The following is a 21,581-nucleotide window of genomic DNA, read 5'->3' as shown; positions in this document are numbered from 1 at the left end:
GAAAATCAGAACTCTCTCTGAGATTTTTACACTGGTAGTTGTATACCACAATGTTGCATCAGCCCACAGATCGACAGTAACTGAATAATTAAATCATTTGACTTAGGTTCAGCATTATTTGGTCCCTTCCAGCCCCTAACAACTATGAAACTATGAAATGAGCTGGACCACAGAAATAGCAGATTATTTCACTGAAGGCCACAATTCTAAGCAGTAAACAATTGAAATGTCAAGATTCATTCAGAACATAAGCTCACAATGGATAACATTTTTACCAACATGTAAATAACATGTACAGAGCATGCTACTAATTCTGTGTATTACAGAGATTTTTTTTTCATGCTGTAAATAGATTACTCGTGTCTGCTGTGTCATATAACAAATTAATCAACTTGTGACCGGAATTCATTGATTCTGTTTTAATTATCCAAAGAATAGTTATATTTTTGCTTTTTCAAACTTAAAACTGTACATAGAAGGATTATCCATTACAAATATAAAAAATGTAACCTAATATGTCAACTTAAAAACAATCTGTAATATTATGTACCACGGTTATAATTAAGTGTTGAAAGTTAAAGTTGTGCCTCCACTAGAATATTTGTCATAAAACTTCTATTTTCTTTAAAAAGTGCTTTGTTAATCACAAATGTTCAGTTTATAATGACTAGTCAACCTGATAGAAACATTTATTGAACACACAAAGCAGTTTGGTTTAGAATTTTCTCTGTATGTTAAAATTCAATTATTTTTCAGGTCACACAACTTTACCTAAGCAACTCTGGCAAATTGTGTTCATCACTTCCTCCACATATATTTTCATGTGCTGAAAGAGCATACCACATGGTGTTTCAGGAGCGACGTCCTCAATGCTTTATCTTGAGGTAATATTCTATCTTTTGTTTAAGTGATTTATAACTCTTGCATTTGAAATGTGTCCCCAGGGATTCTTCTGTTAAGGTTTCCTTTTTATTTCCCCCCTTCAGTTGATTTCTTATCTTTTCTTTCTGTGTCCAATGCATTGCAGCAAACAGCATCAGAAGAAAAAAGAAGATTGAATTAAATCTATGATTTAGAAGTTATGGTGGGGAAATAACAGCTTCATCCAACTTCATCTTTAGTAGCTAAACTAGCTCAATATATACAACTGTTTGGTTTGCTTCCGTTGTTTGTTTGTTATGTATTAGATCTATATTCTGCCTTATTGGAAAGGTTCAGAGAGGCTGTATCAGAACTGAATTGAATCTAAACTGAATCTGAACTAAAGTATAAACTAGAGAGAAAGGATAATCCCATGGTTCAGGCTTTGGGTTTAGGAACACATTTAGAATTTTCTGAACTTTTCTAAACTCACTATTGAACCCTAAGATAATGTTTTCGACTCAACTCTTCATTTGTAAAATTAACATAATAATACTTCATTTATTTCACAGATAGATTGTGATGATCAGGGATCCTGGTTTTCTCTGTTTAAAAACCCCAAATTCTCTGATTAAAAACCCCAAAATATGCATTTTTCCATTATTAAAATGGAACACCTCTCTCTCTCATATATATATGTGGTATCAGTTGAACATAATGTTTTATTGCCATATATACAAGTAGCTGCAGCTGCCCCCCCCCCCCCCCTGCTTTGTGGCACTGAGCAGCCCTGATATGCCAGTGTCCTTTACTCTTAACCTACAGCCCACTGTCTCCCACACCCCCTGCACTGCTGGTGCCCCTCACTCCCAACCACCCTCAGGCCCAAGCCCCTCAGTGTGGGATGTGTGTGCAGGACAAGGGGATGTGTGTGTGGGGCAGAGGGTGTGGGGGGCAGGTTGGGGTGTGTGGGGCAGGTTGGGGGTGTATGGGGCAGGGGGTAGCCCAAACATAAATGATGCCATAGGCCGGGGTGGGCAAAATATGACCTATGGGCAGGATCTGGCCTACCAGGCCATTCTGTCCAGGCCACAGGGCCCCTTATAAAAATTAGTAAATTAACATTTATTTGCTCCTGGCTGCTTGTCAAAGCTGACAGGAGCCAGGGACAGTTGGACCCAGGGGGATTCCTCAGCAGGACTGAGCAGCCCAGTTCTGCCCCACCCCCAGCCATTGCACTCTCTTCTTGCCTCAGCCATCCTCCAGGACCATGTGGTTGCCGGCTGCATCGTCAGACTGGGGAGCACAGGGCTACACTGGTATGTGTGCACATGCAGGCAGGGACAGCACGTGTGTGTGTGTGTGTGTGTGTGTGTGTGTAAGCAGGGGTTGTGTGTGTATATCTGTAGGCAGGGGCAGTGCAAGCAGTGGCAGTGTGTGTGTGTGTGTAGGCAGGGCCTCTGTGTGTGGCTGTGTTCATAGGGTGAGTCCCACACCCGCCCCAACCATTAACATGCACCCACAGCCCCTCGCACTGCCATATATGTGGACCACTACACTCCCTCAGACATCCCAGCTACCCTCCCCCCCACATACCTCCACACACACAGGCCCCCCACAAAGCTATATGCACCCCCCATGATATACAAGAGTAAGACTTCATTTTAAGCTATTGTGGAATCACCTTTGTGTACACTACACAAATACATGTAAAATCAGAACAAAAATATTTTAGAAATTGAATTAATGAATGTTGTAGACGTTTGCTTTTTAGAATATAATTTGGTATTTTTCTGGTTCTGAGATGGCAAAACCCCTTGCTGAAAGGAGTACTTCCGGAGACAAGGGGAGGGACTTCAGGTGGTAAAGGTCAGGGGGTGGGACTTCCGGTCACAAGATGACCAAGGGATGGGACACCTGTCAAGGGGTGGGGCTACCCATGCAGCCCTCCATAGCTTGTCAAAACTCAGTAAGTAGTGTTCCGCCCACAGTAATTGCCTGCCCCTGCCATTGGCAAAGTGTCAGGGGGGCTGAGGGAACATGTGGCCCCCAGATTTGTGTGTCCACACAAGAGTATGGGGCTTCAACCCCCTCCATGGCCCAGTGGGTGGGACCTGGCTCAAGAGGGTAAAACGGAGTGGCAAGACTTGTTGCCGCCACCAGGACCATGGCACCAACCATGCTGCCAACAGCATAATCAGTAACGGACCAGGGGGCTGTGCTGTCTTCACCTTCTCCCACTACCAGCCACTTGCATACCAAGTCACAGCTCTACCCTGCTGCCATGGCCCAGATGCTACCTCATCTGCTGTTCCACTCAGGCTGCCTGTACTGCCCCCACCAGACTTCCCCTCCAGGGTAGAGCCATGGCCCAGTGCATGAGTGGCTGGTGGTGGAAGTGTGAGGGCAGCCTGCCCCTCCTTTCCCCCAGTCCATTACACCTCACACTGCTGGCAGCATGGCTGGCACGGGGGTCCTGGTGTTGGCAGTGGTGGTGGCAGTGACAGCAGCTACAAGTCTTGTCACCCTGCTCTGTTCTCCTGTGTCGGGTCCTGCCCGCTGGGCCGTGGAGCTGGCTCCTGCCCATGCTCCTCCAGCCAGGCAGCAGCCCCATGCTCTACTGTGGACACAGAAATCTGGGGGTGGGTTACACATGGCCCCCCCATTTCTTCCCAACACATTGCCTATGCCTCCCCATAGACTCCCTTGTGGGGAGCTTCCCTCCATCATGCTGCCTGGCTGCCATGTTCATGTGTGCACATCCACATGGCACCCCCTGCTGCCCCACACGTGCTACACAGGTTCGCATTCCTCCTGCTCCCCACCCAGCCCCTTGCAGGCTGGAACTCTGCCAGTATGCAAGGGGAAACCCACAGTTTCCCACATTTTTTTCCTTTAAAGAAAAAAAAATCATGCTTTTTTTTCTTTTTTTAGGAGAAAATCTGCATTTTTATGCAGCAAATAGAAAACTCAGATCCCTGGTGATGAGACATTTCTTAAACATTGTGAGTGAAGCTGATGAGATGTTTCATTGGAAAATGATGGTTTGCCAAGCCTGATATGCTTCATTACATTGAAAGTGCTGGGTTCTGGGCTTCTAGGGCTGCTCTGTCCTAGAGCAGTGGATACTGGAAATCTACTGCAGCAGCTCAATAAAACTTACATTTCCCATAAATTTTACTGCTTTATTACTTGCAAAGCTGATACCCTGTTTTATAGAAAATGTTGAACATTTTTTGATTGATTTGAATGGAAACCTAAAATTGAAATTATTCTCCAGCCAAAAGCCTTGGATTTTTTCAGCTAAATCTACTTGTGAGATGTTTAGATATCATGGACCCTACAAGTGCCCAAGTTATGTAGACAGATCTGGGTATCTGCTGTATGATTATAATATTTGAAGTAATTGGATAGACATAAATAATGTAACGATTGATTAGAGTGCCCTAATATGGATAACAATTTCTCTGAGCACTTGAAGCACTATATATTGTCTAAAATCCTCTGAATATCATAAGTAGATGTTTTGTCCATTCAGCAGTTACTGTTTTTTGAAAAATGCTCTGTGGGTTTTAAAATAAAGGTATATTCTTCTGGTAAAACAGACTACAGTTGACTGAAACAAACCACAAACCTTTTGTATAACCTAATTTGAATGGAGATATTATTTAATTGTATGTTGAGCAGTGACATTTAAGCAATAGCAGATAATCGTCCTGTGCTTACATTATCTTCCATTGATACTGACTTCTATTTAGTTGAAATAATTCTTTTTGATAAAAATAAGACATTTCCTAAGGCAATACAGTCAGCATTTTCTCCAAATTGTTCAATGGAAACCGCAGTCTCCCTTGTTATCCACTGGGAATATAACTGGTTGATTAATATTTTTGTGAGGCTAACAAGAAGGGTGTGTGATGTGAAACAGTCAGTACTTACACTTCAAAATAAATTCTGAATTAATATACTAATGCATTAAGTGATCTGTGTGAAGAAACAGCCAATATTGGGAGCAGGTGGATGTTGGTGGTAGGAAGGAAGTATAGTGTTTAGATAAGGAGGTAGCAAGGGAGTATAGTCTTGATGAGTATTTAGGCCCAACCTACCTCTCTCTAGTAGTATACATGATAGAATATTTTGTTGAGGGCATTAGAAATTAGGGATACGTATGTGTGTTTTATAGCAAGGCCATTGACAAATATGAACATTTCTGGCATTTTTTAGTTGGATTATCTTTGGATCCACAGTTCAGCCTGGGGCTAATGCTGAAGTGAAGGCATTTGTTATTTCTGTAAAAGAAGTAAGGTTTAGATAATCTGATAAAGTTACATTCCTTTGTCAAATTCTCTTTTATTTTTCCTCTGGTAATAACTGAAATGTCAGAAGGGAACTAGGAATTCTCTGAAGGGCCTGAAGAGATATTTCAGAGTTATCTTCTGTGTGAAAGTAATCTTGATTCTGTTATATGAGACAAATGTATTCCCTTTCTTAATGATGAATGACATTTAAAGATTAAATCCTCAGAATTGCACCTGATTCCGGGTGGCAATTTTAGCTTACTGGGAATCAGAATAACTTTCTAACCGCTGCCCTTGGAACAGTGCAGGAAAAGCAGGGTCCTTTGCCCTTTTTGCAGAACTGTTTTTTTTCTGAGATAATATCTGTTTGACTGAAAGGTTTTGATAGTTTTATCTAGAAAATAGAAAATCCTCTGCAAATGTTAGTTCCTTAGCTATCCACCTAGGCCAGGTACAGGTATTAAACCGGTATAAGTGACCAAAACCAACCCAGAACAGTACACAGGTTCATTGCACTTAGACCTGTTTAAGAATGGTGGAACCTGGTTTAAGATAGACCTGGATGGATGTATTATCAGACTTAAGTTACTTAGGTTAGACTGTATAATGGTGGGGAGGCCTTCCTGGGGCCAGTTAGAAGTTGTCCTGCCCACCTGTTTCTGGACTAACCACCCACCTCTCTCACCTGCCACACTTTTTGATGGAAAGTGATTAAGATATTACCCAGGTGGGAGGTTGCCCATTTCTTTCTCCGATGCCAGGGGGCATTATCTACGGCTCTGAACCTTCCCTATGCCACAGCCCATGCCTTGCAGATTACATCTCAGTTCTTAACATCTCTGGCCCCACACTGGGCCCCATAACCCTCCAGTCTGGACCCCAACTAGATCCCTCCTAATCAGGCGGCTTACTCCGCCCCCATTCTGGGTTGCCAAGCTCCCTGCACTCTTCCCCTTCTTGGGTGTGGCCCCCCCAGTGCCTTTGGTCACACAGGCCCTGGCCTCACCTTTGAGGTCAGTCAGAACCTCTGGGCATCCCTCGCGGTGGGCCCCTGGCCCTTTTGACCTTTCCTGGCCCCAGCATTGACCAGTCAAGGGTGCCTCAAGTCAGGCTTCTGAGCAAGTAGCCCACACTCTCTTACGTGAATCCGCCTTCTCAGGCCCTGCTATTGGGTTACCCACCCAGTTGTAGGAGCTGGGGTTATTAAGTTACCCCAAACTGCCTTTCACCGGGGTGTTAACTGGCCTGGTATTTCCTGGGGGCTCTTATGCCACCAGGAGCTCCACCATACCACCCATCCCCAGCAGGGCGCAGTTTTAGGTCACGCCCAGAACCAGGAGCCTTCTCCATCCCCATAGCCCCAGCCTATAAACCTTCAAGCTGTTCCTGAGCCTCAGCTCTGCCAGCTGATGTCTTTCTCATGGCTGCCAGCAGCAAACCGCTGCTTCACCGTATATATATCCTAGGTCTCAAAATGGCCACCATGCTCAAGCACCTGGCTGCTGCCTGCTCCAGCCCTTAAAGTAGCAGGCACCAACAGTGCCCTGCCACAGACTGGTTTATCGAAATTCAGTACCAGAACCCCTCCTGACTCAAGTTAGGTAGTAATCCCCTGGCATCCCAGTCTGGTCTGCTCACACTGGTGGCCTGTTACTACAGCTGCTGGCCCTTGCTCTCACTGCCAATACACATCACCACTGACCACTGCAATTGATTAATTTGGCAGCTGGAGAAGCATCAGGTGTACTATAAGGGTGGAAGCAGGACTGGATTAACCCTATAGTGGGCCTTACACAGGCAAACTCATGGGCCCCTACTTTTTTCACTCAATCATTATGATATGTAAAATAAGCACAACTGTGTGCAAGACAGCGAAAGAAAGCAGGGAAGGTTGGGGCAGCCACAGGTGACTTGCATGTTTACCATTATTGCCAATTTCTGTTTCCATCTACTGCTGGAAGCAGCACAAGAGTGAGAGAGCATAAAGCAGGGGTGTGTTGTGCTGCAGCAGGTGAAGGGAATCTAGGGGGTCCCCTTAAGGTCAGCACCTGGTGCTGGTGCTCCAGTTGCCCACCTATAATTACACTACTGAATTTCACTGTGACTCGGTTAGAGGAAGCTGAACACTCCAGCTCTTTGCTTGCTTTGCAGTTTTGTTGCCTCTCCACCAGCCAGGTTGGAGGTGGGGAATTGAGGAGGTCTCAGATGGAGCATTCAGACTCTGGCAGACTGCCTGGAAGGCCTCTGTCTGTAGGGAGAAAGTGTAATGAGAAGAGTATTCTAGGCAGGCAGCTGAGCAGGCAGCCAACTGAAAAAAAATCCATTTTGGCTTTCTCAACATAGCATTTTTTTAGAAATCTCATTCCATGGAAACTACATTTTTGATCCCTTGGCCTGATTTGGGCTGGAAAAAAATTCTGGAACCTGTTTTTGCAGAAATGGGTTTGCATTTTCTGATCAGTGCCAGCTCTTGCATGGGCTTGAGCCTCAGACAGAAGAGCTGAGTATGTGGGGGCCTGAGGGCCCTGGACCCCTCAAGCTGTCAACTGAAATGTATAAAATTTTTCACATATCCATCGTCTTACTCCATGACCCCACACCCCCCTCCCGAGCAAAAATAAAAGTTGGTGCCTGTAGCCTGTGGACTACTGACATTATGTAGCAGCAGAAAAAGTTTACTTTACCAGAATGAGGGTTGAGTGATTAGGTCTGATTGATGCTTAGTGGAGAGCCAATCCCATCTCCCTATCTCTCTGCCGTTGGATTTGTAAATGATTCTGAATCATGTATTGTTCCCAGAAAAAAACTGACCCCTGGTTTCATACATTTGATCCAAAGAATGTGTGAGGATCCACCTCTAATCCATCTCTGTTTGTCCCTGATTGGAATATGGGCAGATCCTACCCCTCTCCCCCAACACAAAGCCTCCAGAGGAAAGAGAGCAGTAAATAAACTGCCAAGGTCATGTGCTAGGAACCTGATTCTCTATTTCCTCCTACTACATCCTGTAAAGATGCTATGGCATCTTCCTTGCTATTCTTCCAGTGGGTTGTGGTGTGGTTGTGATGCTGCTGATTCAGGTGGTGGACTGACCTCGAAGGAGGTCAGGGATTTGGGCAGTTTCCCATATTTTTTTCCTAAGGAGCAGAAGGAAGAGGTGCATGAAGTGTGTTAAGTTTCATTCCATATCACATCATCATGCAATACCACTGAGTAGTTCTTGTTTTTTAAAAAACTTAGTGGTCTGGATTTTGTTTTAATGTCTTTAAGGAGAAGGGTCAGTTGTAAGTCTTTTTACATCCATGTCCTGGAATGAGGGTGGCCTTATTCTCTACTTAAAAACCAAATGTAAAAAAAACAAAACAAAAAAACCCATCTCTAATATATAATCCTAAGCAAGAGAGATAATGACAGCAGCAGTGTGAGAAAATGTGGAGTATGTGGGTTCTCCTTGGAGGATAATTTATGATCAGAAAAAAGTTCTGTTTCTTGTAGGAACATAATAAATGGCTAGTTATCCCAAATGAATTGGTTCAGGTAGTTATCTCAGAATCAGAAAGGCACTGTTTGTATTGGTGTTTTAATGAATACGTTGGTCTGTCTTTTATTGCCATGTTAGTAGAATCTTGCTATTACATACTAACTGGAGAGTTCCATTATATTCTCTCGCAAAATGATGCATCTGGGCGGATGCTTATCCCCATGTGTAGCCACACTGATGCCTGGAAGGCCCCTTCCAGACACTTAGGTAAAGGTGTGATAGGATCTGATGCACAATCCACACAATTATGGCTCCTGCCATGCCACACATACATGCCATGAGGCATGATAGTGGGATCCAGGATTAGATTCAATCATGCTGCATTGCCAGAGCAGGATGAGCCTAGGATCACAATCCTGGTTTCCCCCTGTACCCGTAAATAGCTAATTCCTATGGCTGGGAGCACAGCTGATGGGGCTCACAGTCAGGGGACTACCCAATGCACTACCACAGCTGCAAGTCACTCAGCTAATGGGCCTTTCAGCTATTGGAGTGCCGTATGTTCTACAGCAGCTGCGAGTCCCATCAGCTAATGGGACTCCCAGCTGCTGACGTGCATGATGTGAGCCCCATCAGCTGAAGGGGCTCCCAGCCATAGGGGAGTACCTGGCCATATGTTCAATTAATGTCATGATATGAACTAGCCACAAAGTTAGTACATATTTCCATGGAATAATCTGGGGGCTTATTCCTTGTATTCATGCCATTAATTGAGTGTATGGCTGTGTTACAACTTAGGATATGATTAACCAGATAATTACATCTTAAGTGTAATGTGTAGATGGGGCCTTAATGGCATTCCATGCAGGTTTCCATATGTAATCACCGCTTCATAATCAGAAGAGCAATAAGGAAGTGAAACAAAATATAATTAAGAAAAAGAGCTAGTCTATTTGTTTTGACAAGTTTTTAATTATGTATGAAAATAATTAAAGTGGTTCTCAACCTTCTTAGACTCCAGGCACCTTTTGTTAGATGCAAACCTCTCCTACATAACTTGTGTGAATTGAGTGGCACCCCATTTCAAAAACTAACTTATTTATTACAATGCTTACCTCCTTGCATAGAGGCCAGGCAGTGAAGGCAAAGGACAGGCCTGAAGCTGCACTTATCTCCTTTTCTCCTCATTGTTTATCTTCTCATACCACAGCACACATTTCAGAGGATCTCACAACATCCCAGAATCATTACTTTATAGTGATAGCGCAGAATTTTGTAATATGGCTCATAAAAGTAATTATGTTTATTAACAGGTCTTACTAGCATAAATTTTACTAAGAAATGTGTAGAGGCTGCCATTTTGGTCTATAACTAATATACAGACAGACAAAGTAAATATCTGCTTCCAAATGTAATAATATTTAGCACTTATGTTTTGCTTTCTCAGCATATTAGGTTTACAAGACGTTAAGTTAGCTGTCATTTTAAGTTTCTTCTACAAAGTCTGACTCTCTTGTACAGTTGTAGTAGTAATAGTAATAATAATAATAATAATAAAACCCCATAGAAATTATTTTGTTTTCAATACATCAAGCAACCTATTACGTTTTAGAAGAGACTAAGGGAATCTGGAAATGGTCTCACAAAAATATGCTCTTTCATGTTAATTCTCATCATCCTCATCAAGCATGTCAGCCTGTTTAATTTGTAAAGTTAATGTTTATTTTCTATTAACAATGTTCTTGAGTTTCAACTTTTTTGCTGTCCAAAGCTTAATTGCAATAAGGCATTTCCCATGGGTTTACTGGCCGTTACTAATGAGTCATTAGTTACTCTCCTCTTGGATACATATCGTACCTAATGAATTCTGCATACACTATAACTATTAATGGTACCATTCTTATCCATTTTATAGACCTTTTTTTTTTCTTTCCATATTTACCCAAGTAATAATAAAGACCAAGCACCAAATCCAAATAGGGATTTCAGTGGAATTGAGCAACTGAAACCCAAAGGTCTATTCCTGAAAAATCCGGTTTAACTGAGACCTAACTCTGGAAACTCTTGAACTCCAGAAGCACTGCTGGTTTTGCCCTTAAAGTGTTTTAGGTGCCTGAAATTCTAATTCTGTGCAGGCCCACAAGTGCCTCCACATTGACAAGGCTCAGTAGAGTTACCTAAATCTGGCCAGAATTGCAGAATGAGATGTTTCTCCACCTACATACCTTGGGGGATTTGATCAAGTTCTCAGAACCTGCCTAACACATTCCTTTTAGATCTGGCTGCCTCCAAAATGCTGTGAAAGCTATAGCTGAAAAAGCAGAATCTACTTCTTTTGACAGCTAAAGAGGTATAGATTAGTGCTAATATATTTTAACAACAGTAAAGGCAGCTATGATCACTGCATATAACATGTGCTCTTAATCACTTTATTTTTACCTCCTTTCTCCTGTCCCTGCATCCACTTGTTATCTCTAGTCCCATGCTTAGAAGCAGTTTTTCAGGATTGTGAAAAACCTCTATATTATATATTTGTACCATACTGATGGGGCTGAAACCACTTACTCAGTAATACTGTATATGTTGGAAAATGGCTGTACTGTAATTTATAAGACCATGAAGTCACATACGTCTATTCTCTGGACCATTGAAGTGTAGGAGGCAAGGGAGATTTTACAGTCAAAGCTTTACTCTCTGTCCCCAGCTGGGATCAGAGGAAAATTCTAATTTCTACTCGCTGCATATTATTTTTATTTCCCCTCAGCATTAGGATCATAGGAGATGAAACACAATAACAAATGAGGTTTCAATTTACACCAATACCTCTGTGAGTTTAGAATAGTGTCATCTTCCTCAGGAGTTTAAAGGTGCCCATTAATAATGTGCTTCTTCATCCAGGGTTAAAATTGGAGCTGTTTTACTACATTTGAATAGTACTCAGCTAACCTCGCACATAACAATTAAAATATACCAGCTGCTCTCTTTTGAAACTGAAAGGACTCCAAAAGTTTGTGTCCACACCCTGGTAGTTTTGTTTGATGGTGTTGATTGTGATGGTGGTAGAGATGTACAGACTGTTTTTGTATTGGTGGTTTTCACCATGTGTGAGGCATTTGATGTTTGAGGGTCAATGGAGTTTGCTTCTAATGATGAGTTTTTGAATTGTTTGAAAATCAGAAGGAAGGATTTAAACTGGGTTTGCTGGGGGGGGGGGGGGGGGAAGCATAAGAATGGAGTACAGACAGATGGATGGAGACCAAAGCCGTGAGGTAAGTGGGGAAGCAGATTACTTGGACAAAGCACAGGCAGGAGTGGGCAACATGGGATGTCTGCTCAATCTTCCTGAGAAAGGAGGGCAATTGGCTAGTTACCTCAGGTGTCTGGACATGAATGCACAGAGCCTGGGAAACGAGGAAGAATTGGAAGTCCTTGCACAGTCACAGAAACTTCTATGTGAGAGGAATAACAGAAACTTGGTGGGATAGATTGTGTAACTGGAGCTCTGTCATGGATAGGTATAAACTATTCAGGAAGGACAGGCAGGGGAGAAGAGGAGTAGAAGTTTCTCTTTATGTAAAAGAACTGTACAATTGCTCAGAGCTCCAGTATGATACAGGAAGTCTCTAGGTTAGGGTCAGAGGGGAGAGCAACAAGGGTGATGTCACAGTGGGGGTCTGCTATACACCACCAAACCAGGAGGATGAGGTGGATGAAGTTTTCTTCACACAGCTAGCAGAAGTTTCCCAATTTCAGGTCCTGGTTCTCGTGGAAGACTTCAGTCACCCTGACATCTGCTGGGAGAGCAATACAGCAGTGCACAGGCATTCAAGGAAGTTTTTGGAGAGTGTTGGGGGCAACTTCCTGGTGCAGGTGTTGGGGAGGCCAAATAGGGTTCGTGCTCTTCTTGACCTGCTGCTCACAAACAGGGAAGAATTGGTGGGAACGTAGTAGTGGATAGCAGCTTGGGCAGCAGTAACCACAAGATGATTAAGTTCAGGATCCTGAGAAAAAGAGGGAAGGACAGTAGCAGAATAAAGACCCTGGACTTCAGAAAAGACTTTGACTCTTTCAGGCAGCTTATGGACAGGATCCCCTAGGAGGCCTTTCTGAGGGTGAAAGGAGTCCAGGAGAGCTGGTTGTATTTTACAGAAACTGAGGGGGCAGGAAGGACCCATCCTGATATGCAGGAATACTAGCAAGTATGGCAGAAGACCAACTTGGCTTATCAAGGAACTCTTCAGTGAGCTAAAACACAAGAAGGAAGCTTTTAAGAAGTGGAAACTTGAACAAAGGACTAGGGAGGAGTGTAAGAGTATTGCTTGGTCATTCAGGAGTGAAATCAGGAAGGCCAAAGTGCAACTGGAGTTGCAGCTAGCAAAATACATGATGGGTAACAAGAAGGGTTACTATATAAGTATGTCAGCAACAAGAGGAGGATCAGGGAAAGTATAGGTCTCTTAATGAATGGGAGGGGCAACCTAGTGACAGAGGATGCAGAAAAGGCTGAAGTACTCAGTGCCTTTTTCAGTTCAGTCTTCACAGTCAAGGTCAGCTCCCAGACTACTGTACCAGGCAACACAGTTAGGGGAGGAGGTAAGCAGCCAACAGTGGTGAAAAGAAAAGTTTAGGGACTATTTAGAAAAACTGGATGTGTGTAAGTCCATGGGGCCAGATACGATGCACCTGAGGGTGCTAAGGGCATTGGCCAGTGTGATTGCAGAGTCACTGGCCATTATCTTTGAACACTCTTGGCGACTGAGAGAGGTCCTGGACAACTTGAAAAGGGCAAATATAGTCCATCTTTACGAAGGGGAAGGAGGAGGATATAGGGATCTACAGACCAGTCAGCCTCACCTCAGTCCCCACAGGGGACACCTTACAGGTGTAGTACCCCCTGGACTTTTGGCTACTAGCCCTGGCCCACCTCCAGGCCAGTTGGAACCCCAGTCCCTCAGCTCTTGGGTGTTCCTCATGGTGGGCCCCTGCCCTTTGACCCTTCCAGTCCTGGCCCCAGCATTGACCAGTCAGAGGATGTCCAGACAGGTGTGAGTCTATGGCCCTACTCTCTCTCTCTGCGGTCCATCTTCCAGATGCTACAAAATGGGTAACCCATCGAGTTGCGGGGGCTAGGGGTTAAGGCACCCTGACCCACCTTTCACTGGGTAACTAGCCTGGTATTTTCTGGGGGCTCCCGCTCCACTGAGAGCCCCACCAGGCCAGCCACTCCCGGCAAGGTGCATTTTTAGGTCATGTCCAGGACCAGGAGCCTCCTGACTATCCCCTACAGCTTCTCCCTTACCTCCAGATGATACCTGCAGCCCGGCAATGTTGTTGCCTGGCCTCCAGCAGCAAAACTGCCCTGTTTATATGGGCAGCCCCAGATTCAAAATGGCTGCCCTCATCAGGCACCTGGCAGCTGCCAGCTCCAGGCCCTTGAAGTGGCAGGCACCCGCAGTGCCCTGCCACAGTCTCCCGCAACATCCTCGGAAGCAAACTAAGGAAGTGTGGGTTGAACTGAATGGGCTGTAAGGTAGATAGAATACTGGAGAGGCTGAGGGAACTGGCCTTATTTAGTCTGTAGAAGAGAAAACTGAGGGCAGAATTAATAGCAGCCTTCAACCACCTGAAGAGCGGTTCCAAAGAGGATGGAACTAGACTGTTCTCTGTGGTGGCAGATGACAGAACAAGGAGCAACAGTCTCAAATTGTAGTAAGGGAAGTTTACCTTAAATATTAGGAAAAGCTTTCTCACTAGTAGGGTAGTAAAGCACAGAAACAGGTTGCCCAGAGAAGTTGAGGAATCTCCATCCTTGAAGGTTTTTAAGACCTGGGTAGACAAAGCCTTGACTGGGATGCTATAGTTGGGGATGGTCCTGCTCTGAGTAGGGGTCAGAGGTCCCTTCCAACCCCAAGTTTCTATGATTCTATGATTTTGAGTGTGACATTCTTAATCTGCAAAATATAATTGATATACTTCATCTCCTGAACGTGGTGTTCCTCTGTTGCTAATCCCACTGCTCAGCTACCTTCTCTCTTTCAACACAGTTTCTCTACACTTAGCAAAAGAGGTGACCTTTTTACAGCTGCTGAGAGGATATGGCGTATATCTCTGTGCTTCATCAACTCTCTGTACATTATATTTTATGTTAGTATGTCTCTCTTCTCATGCACAAATGCCTCTTACTTTTCTCCACTCTGGTTATAGGTATTGTGAGATCAAATGCTGTCTTCAACCATGCCATTGGCCACATGCCCCTTGGTTTAACTACTTAGAAGACAATGATGCTTTGGGGTACTTGTTCAAAACATTTTTCTTATTTTCTATTTGTCATTCAGTGTATTTTTTCTGTTAATTTCATGCCATCAGTGGTCATGTCATATAAAAATGATACCCTCCCATCCTACCAAAACCCAGCCCAAATGAATGAAATACATTTGAAAAAATATTGAATGAAATATAGTGGTATACTATATACCTGGACAGCAAAGCTACCAGTTTCTACTCTTACTATTCTAGTTTATTGTCTAACACTATTATTTTATTATAGTTATTGTCTTCCTCCCCTCAAGGCACGCAGACTGAGAAATGCAATAAGTACTGATAAGTGTTAGAATTATCCTAAAAGACTAACTATAGAATACTTTATAGACATCTCAATCCTAATCAATTTAGACATCTCAATCCTAATCAATTTAGACATCTCAATCCTAATCAATTTAGCTAATGGTCTATGGGATTACTAATTTGGCAATTTAAAAAATGAAATCAAAATGCAAGCATGAAATGAATTGTTTACAACCAGAATCATAATGGCAAGTGGCTTTCTATTATAATAGGTCACGTTCATATTTAAAAAATAAATAAAAAGAATCTCTTCTTTTAGTAGTGATAAGGCTATGACTGCCTTTTATTACTGTATCATCACCTCATCTACCTGAGTTACTTGGATTAATAAACTAATAAAAGGAAAACATGTATTGCATTATTATTATCAGGGATCCTGTTTTTCTCTAAAAAGTAACCCCAAATCCACATTTTTCCCTGATAAAATGAAACACCACTAATATATTGATATATATGTCTAGAACACCACTAATATATTAGTGGTGTTTCATTCTAATCACAGAAAAATTTGGATTTTGCATTATTTTTTTCATCTGAAAAATGGGGATTTTATAATCAGAGAAAACCAGGATCCTTGACTATTATAGACAGTGTATTTAATATAGAATCTCTGGTTAAAATATATGGTGTTTTTAGTTGCAAAGTTGATTATCCTATCTTCTGATACAGGGGTGAGCAAAATACGGCATACAGCTGTATCTGGCCAGCTAAGGGATCTTGCCCGGCCCAAAGGAGGTCCTTCAGTCCCACCCTGCCCAGGTGCAGGGGACAGCCCAGGCCATCATGCATGTGACTAATACAACTGCCCCTTGGTGCACAGCAGTATGGCAGCCAGACTCGCTTTCTGGCAGCCTTATTGGCGGCAGCTCCACTGCCAGGCCCAGCTCTGCTGCCTAAGCACCTTGACCCATGCACCCCGCAAGCACCAGCAGGGGCAGTGTTTGGGAGTGGCACAGGAAGGCAAGGCCAGAATCACAGGGCAGGTTAACAGGGCAGTGACAGCCTGGGATCATGGTAAAGCCATGATCCGCTGTCCACACGCCTCTGTGATGGGTCTGGGTTCTGTGGGCAGGAGCATGCAGGGAGCAGATTGCAGTTCTGCCCAGACCCCAGGACCCTGTGCTGTCACCTCCCCAAGATCCCAGACCTGCCTCCAGACACCGCTCCTTGCCCACCTGCAGCCCCATCTCACCCATCTGGCCACACACTCTGCCCACATGGGTCCCATCCCATCTCCATGCAGACCTCAGGATCCCTTGGGATGTGACAGCACAGGGCTGAGGCCCAAAGAAGAACTACAAACCTCTCCCCATGTGCCCCTGCCTGCAGAACCAGTGCTTTTTTGCAAGAGTGTGAGGACAGCAGATTATGGCTGTGCCCCAGGTCTTGGCCCCATGCTGTCACCACCCTGTACTCCCAGCCCTGGCTCCACACACCTGTTCAGCTCCCAGATGCTGTTCACCACCCACTCATGGCCCCATCCTAGCTGCCCAGCTGAGCTCAGAGCAGAGCTACTGAGGAAGTTCTGGTGAGCTGTTTTATAGGTGGGGAGGTGAGGTGCAGACCTGTGTTACAACAGCTCCCTAAAACTCCCTCTGTGGCCCAAAGGCCCAAATAATTGCTCACCCCTGTTCTATTGTCTATTTTGTATAAACATCACTTCATTGACATAAACCAAGAGGTAAGGATTTTTGTGGATGATATATTTTATTGGACCAGCTGTATGGTTGGGATAAACCTAGATAAGCTTCCAAATGAAAATAATTTTTAATCACATCTGAAGGAAGAAGCAGGCACAGGGAGGATGAAAAAGTTTAGAGGGCTGTGAGATTAGAAACAAGAGACATTCCCATGGGTAGGAAACAAACCATTAATAAAAGAAAAGATAGCTTGATTGGGGGGAGATCAAGACCTTTCAGAAAGGAAGAGGGTCATGATCACTTGTAATGTGAAAAAAGGTTTTCAGAAATCAGGTAGATTATTGTATGTCATAAAGTCAGTATCATGGTTTAATCCTTGATTCTAAGGCATATCAGAATAAGTATTTGGATTACTAACTGGCAAATCTGGAAACATTTTGAGTTCAGGTGTGTATCCAAAAATTTACTAAATATTCTGGGTTTATCTGATTCTCTTTAGCTTTCAAAGTTGCTTGAAAGTCTTAGATGAATAAGCTTTATTATTAGATTTCTAGCCCTTCTGCAAATATTGAAAAAATAATATTTTTGTATTATATATTTGCAGTTCAGGCTATCATACTTTCTAGGGAACCAAAAAGTAAAATTTATGTAAAAGCATATATTTAAAAAAAAATCCAGTTTATTTTAGTAGTAGACAAAAGTTAAATTCAAATGCTCCTTCACTGTGCAGAGACATAATATAGAATTTCTTTGAGGTGTCATTGTTTTACTAAAATTCAAAATTATATTGTGCTTTGCAGGTCTCATGCATTTAAATATCCAGAGAGACTCCAGGGACTGTAAGCATTTTTCATCTTGACATGTTGACAGACAGTTGGATACTGAATTATATGGCTTTCACTGTTCATTGACTTCCTTTGTTTTTGTCCATTTTAAGCACTTGCAAAATGCCAGTGAAAATGGTACTTCTTTGTCTGTAAGGACTTGGCAATGTTCATGTAACCTCTAGTTGTAAGAGGAGCTTTGATAAATAAAAGTAACTGTTTGTTAGTTCAGAAACAGTCAGAACAGGATCCTCAATGTGGGAGGTAAGAATGATTAAGCCCTTTGAAAGCAGCAGTTGACATATACAACATATTTCACATGCTCTCTCTATATCAAAATATTTAGGTTTCTGTTAAAGGAACATCAGGTAAAATTTATTTCAGTTTACAAGGAAAAAACAAGCTAATTTGAGATGTTTTCCCTGCATGTTAAGTTTCCCAAAAAAGTAGCTCTGGTTACAAGGGCTATTCCATTTGCAGATGATGGACATATCATTGAACAGAAACCAAGTGTACATGGACATAGTCGTCATAACTAGCTCTTGGTGATTTCACGTATTAGAATTTGACACACTGATTGTGCAACAATTTTTTTTTCACTTATATCACCTATATTGGGCCTGTTTTGAAATAGGAGAGAGGGTCCATAGAGAATTTTTTTTACAGAAGTGAAGTTTTGTTAAAAGAAAAAAAAGATTTTTTATTAATGTTGTTATTAATATTGAAAAACAAACTATTCCAAGAGAGAAATATTTCTATTCAAATAGCCCTATGATGCATTGTTCTGTTAAATATATTGCTTAGTAGAAGTTAGAGTTGGTGCCTTATATTCCCATTCAATTCTCTGGACTAAATTCTGGTCCAACTACAACTTCCATAGGGTTCTACCAGAATTCCTGGGGATGGTGCAGCCTGAGAGATGAAGTCTTGTTAAAGCGCATAAAGCACCTAAATTATGACTCCTATGATGCAAGGTAGCACTTCTATAAAAAGTTTCAAGTATGTGACACTGGGAATTTACATTAATTTGACACTGGGAATGTCTACATGTACATTAATGTGCTGTTGTTATGGCAGCCAGGGTTTCATAGATTTCATAGATATTAGGGCTGGAAGGGACCTCGGAAAATCATTGAGTCCAGCCCCAGGGGCAGGAAGTCAGCTGGGGTCACAGGATCTCAACAATACACATCCATGTGTTGGCTACAAATGTCCAACTCGGGATCCTTAAAATTCTAGTTTATTAGGCGGATTGAAACACTGTAATCATAAACCTTGGGGCTGGTCCACACACACACATACACACACACACACAGTAGCAGGCTACAGAGTCAGGTATACCTATTCTACAAGCGCTGGAGTCTGTCGTTGAGGCTTCTTTCAGTATGGTGTTATCTTCCAGAAGGGGGTCGCCGGCTGGTCCTTCTGGCTGGACAGGTCTGGTTGAGTTGGAGATCAAGAGGGCGCCACTGAGGGTCACTTTTCACTGCCTTTTATCTGTCCCTGGCAGACTTTGGTGACTCCCCAGTTTTCTGGTTTGCCCAATCCAGGGGTCATTGACCCTCGTGGGACTTCCCCCCCTTGGTGGCTACTGGACAGCATCTGTCAGCTCCAGGGGTCATCCGCATGTACGTGCAGGTTTGGGAGTCCATTGATGAATTTAGAATAGGGCTCTGGGAGTGGTCGATCTGGAGATATTCAGCCCAAAAGTTGGTCTCTGGTGTTGATTAAGTCAGGCCAGGGCTTCTAGCCCTTGATCAGTGAGGTTTAGAGATCTTCCGGTTGTTACATTGTCTTCTATTGAGTTCAGCTTCCAGGTGATAATTGCTGCCTGCTTCCATGTTACACATTCAATCACTGATTCACTCACTCTTTCAGAGGCCAGCCTGATACAGGGAAGGGCAGTTTGATTCCTGCCCTTGTTAACAATGTTACAATGTATAACTTACTAAAACACATTTAGTTGCAAGTTGAAAGGTGAGGAGTATAAAATATAAGCTACAAATGCCATGACACACAAATAGATAAAAATACCAAACTACAAGGGGAGATACAAAATGCACACATACAAATTTTAAAATACAATTCCTTATCTTAAAGTGAAAGAGAGAGGAAGGAAGAAAAGGTAGAAAAAGAGAAACATATCCAAAGAGGGGAGAGCAAATGCAGGCAAGAGGAAAAGGGGGCTTTCTGCTACACATGTGCGGGCCGGGAGCGATCCGGGCCCTTTTTCGCGCCGCGGGCTGTGGCCAGCAGCCCGGGCACGCTGGGTCGGAGAAAGCAGGCGACACACTAGAATTAGGCACGGACGCGTAATGGTTGATTCAAGATTGTTTACTTACACCGTAGATGGTCGCGGTGTAGGCTGGACAGTTTCCCAGGCAAAGCTCCGCTTAAATCCCCAGTTTGAGGACTCGGACAGTACTCGGACTCACTCACACGGAGTTGTTGAGGCTCTGTGGATCCTTTTTTGCGTGCAGGGAAGAGGGATACTTCAAGGATTGCGCTCGGTGACGGGGAGAGGCGAGAGGCTGATCAGACCCCTGTTGCCTTCTTGAAACACGCTGGGTCCAATAGGCTCCGCAGCGCTTAGAGATCTTCACAAGACGTGAAGTCTCCTCCTCCTGATGTTCGTGGAGTCCTCCCTTGCAGGGTTCTCCTCGGAGTTCTCCAAGTTCTCCAACTTGGGCAGAAACCACTCAAGCCTCTTATACGGCTAGCAAGTCAATCGCTAGCCGCCATGTGGGAATATTTTAACACAAGCCAATAATGGGGCTTGAATGTTAATACAAATGGCGGGAACTCTTTGCACCGTGCATTTCTGTGCTGCAAAGAAGGAATGCACCCTGCAAAGAAAGCTTCAAAACAGCGGGAAAATAATTCAGTGGTGCCAAAGCGCACACACAAAGAAAAATCACACCTTTGGGTTGTGACAATCCAATTGACTCTTAAAGGAGTCCAGAGTAGGTGCTTGCACCACCTCTGTAAACAGTTTGTTCCAGGCCTTGGGGTCTTGGAAAGTAAAGAAGTTCTTCCTTATGTCCAGCCTGAAATCGTTTGTGACCATTTGACCTTGTCATCCCCCAGGGCACTCTGGTGAATAGGTGCTCCCCCAGATCCTGATTTACACCCCTTATAGACTCATAGGCAGCCACTAAGTCACCCCTGAGCCTGTGTTTTTCCAGGCTGAAGAGTCCCATAGCTCTCAACCTGTCATCATAAGGCCTGTTTTCCTGCCCTCTGATCATGCGCATGGCTCTCCTCTGGACTCTCTCAAGCTTCTCCACATCCTTTTTAAATTGCAGAGCCCAGAATTGGATGCAGTACTCCTGTTGCGGCCTCACCAAGGCCAAGTACAGCGGGAGGATGACATCCTGGGATTTGCTAGAAAAGCATCTATGGATGCAAGCCAGAGTTTTGGTTGCTTTGCCAGCTGCAACATCACATTGGTGGCTCCTATTCATGTTGTGGTCAATCATGGCCCGCAAATACCTTTTGGCTGTGGTGCTAGCAAGCGTAGCACTGCCAAGCCTATAAGCATGCTGTGGGTTTTTCTTCCCAAGATGGAGTACTTTGCACTTTTTGGTGTTGAAGGCCATCAAGTTTTCATCTGCCCATTTTCTGAGCCTGTCAAGGTCAGCCTGGATCACCATCCTGTCCTCGGGTATGGACGCTGTATCCCAAAGTTTGGTGTCATCAGCAAACTTGGCCAGTCCACTTCTGATGCCAATGTCCACATCATTAATGAAGATGTTGAAAAGAATAGGCCCAAGGAGGGTGTCTTGGGGGATCCCACTGGTCACGGCACATCACAGTGATTGACTTCCATTAACTAACACTCTCTGAGTCTCAC

At 43.6% G+C, this 21,581-nt stretch overlaps 1 protein-coding gene across 3 annotated transcripts in view; it reads left to right on the top strand.

Annotated features, from left to right (window-relative positions):
* The window catches only part of MYO16 (myosin XVI), a 662,110-nt gene that overhangs the window by 344,202 nt on the left and 296,327 nt on the right, over positions 1 to 21,581 (top strand). For all 3 annotated transcript variants that reach the window (XM_059721092.1, XM_059721091.1, XM_059721093.1), the window contains one exon: positions 757 to 884. In XM_059721092.1, the coding sequence (XP_059577075.1) occupies positions 757 to 884 (128 nt within the window). The remainder of the gene's footprint in view (positions 1 to 756; positions 885 to 21,581) is intronic.

Source organism: Alligator mississippiensis, chromosome 1, assembly GCF_030867095.1.
Source record: "Alligator mississippiensis isolate rAllMis1 chromosome 1, rAllMis1, whole genome shotgun sequence".
Taxonomy (NCBI): Eukaryota; Metazoa; Chordata; order Crocodylia; family Alligatoridae; genus Alligator; species Alligator mississippiensis.
This window is presented reverse-complemented; position numbering and strand designations above follow the sequence as displayed.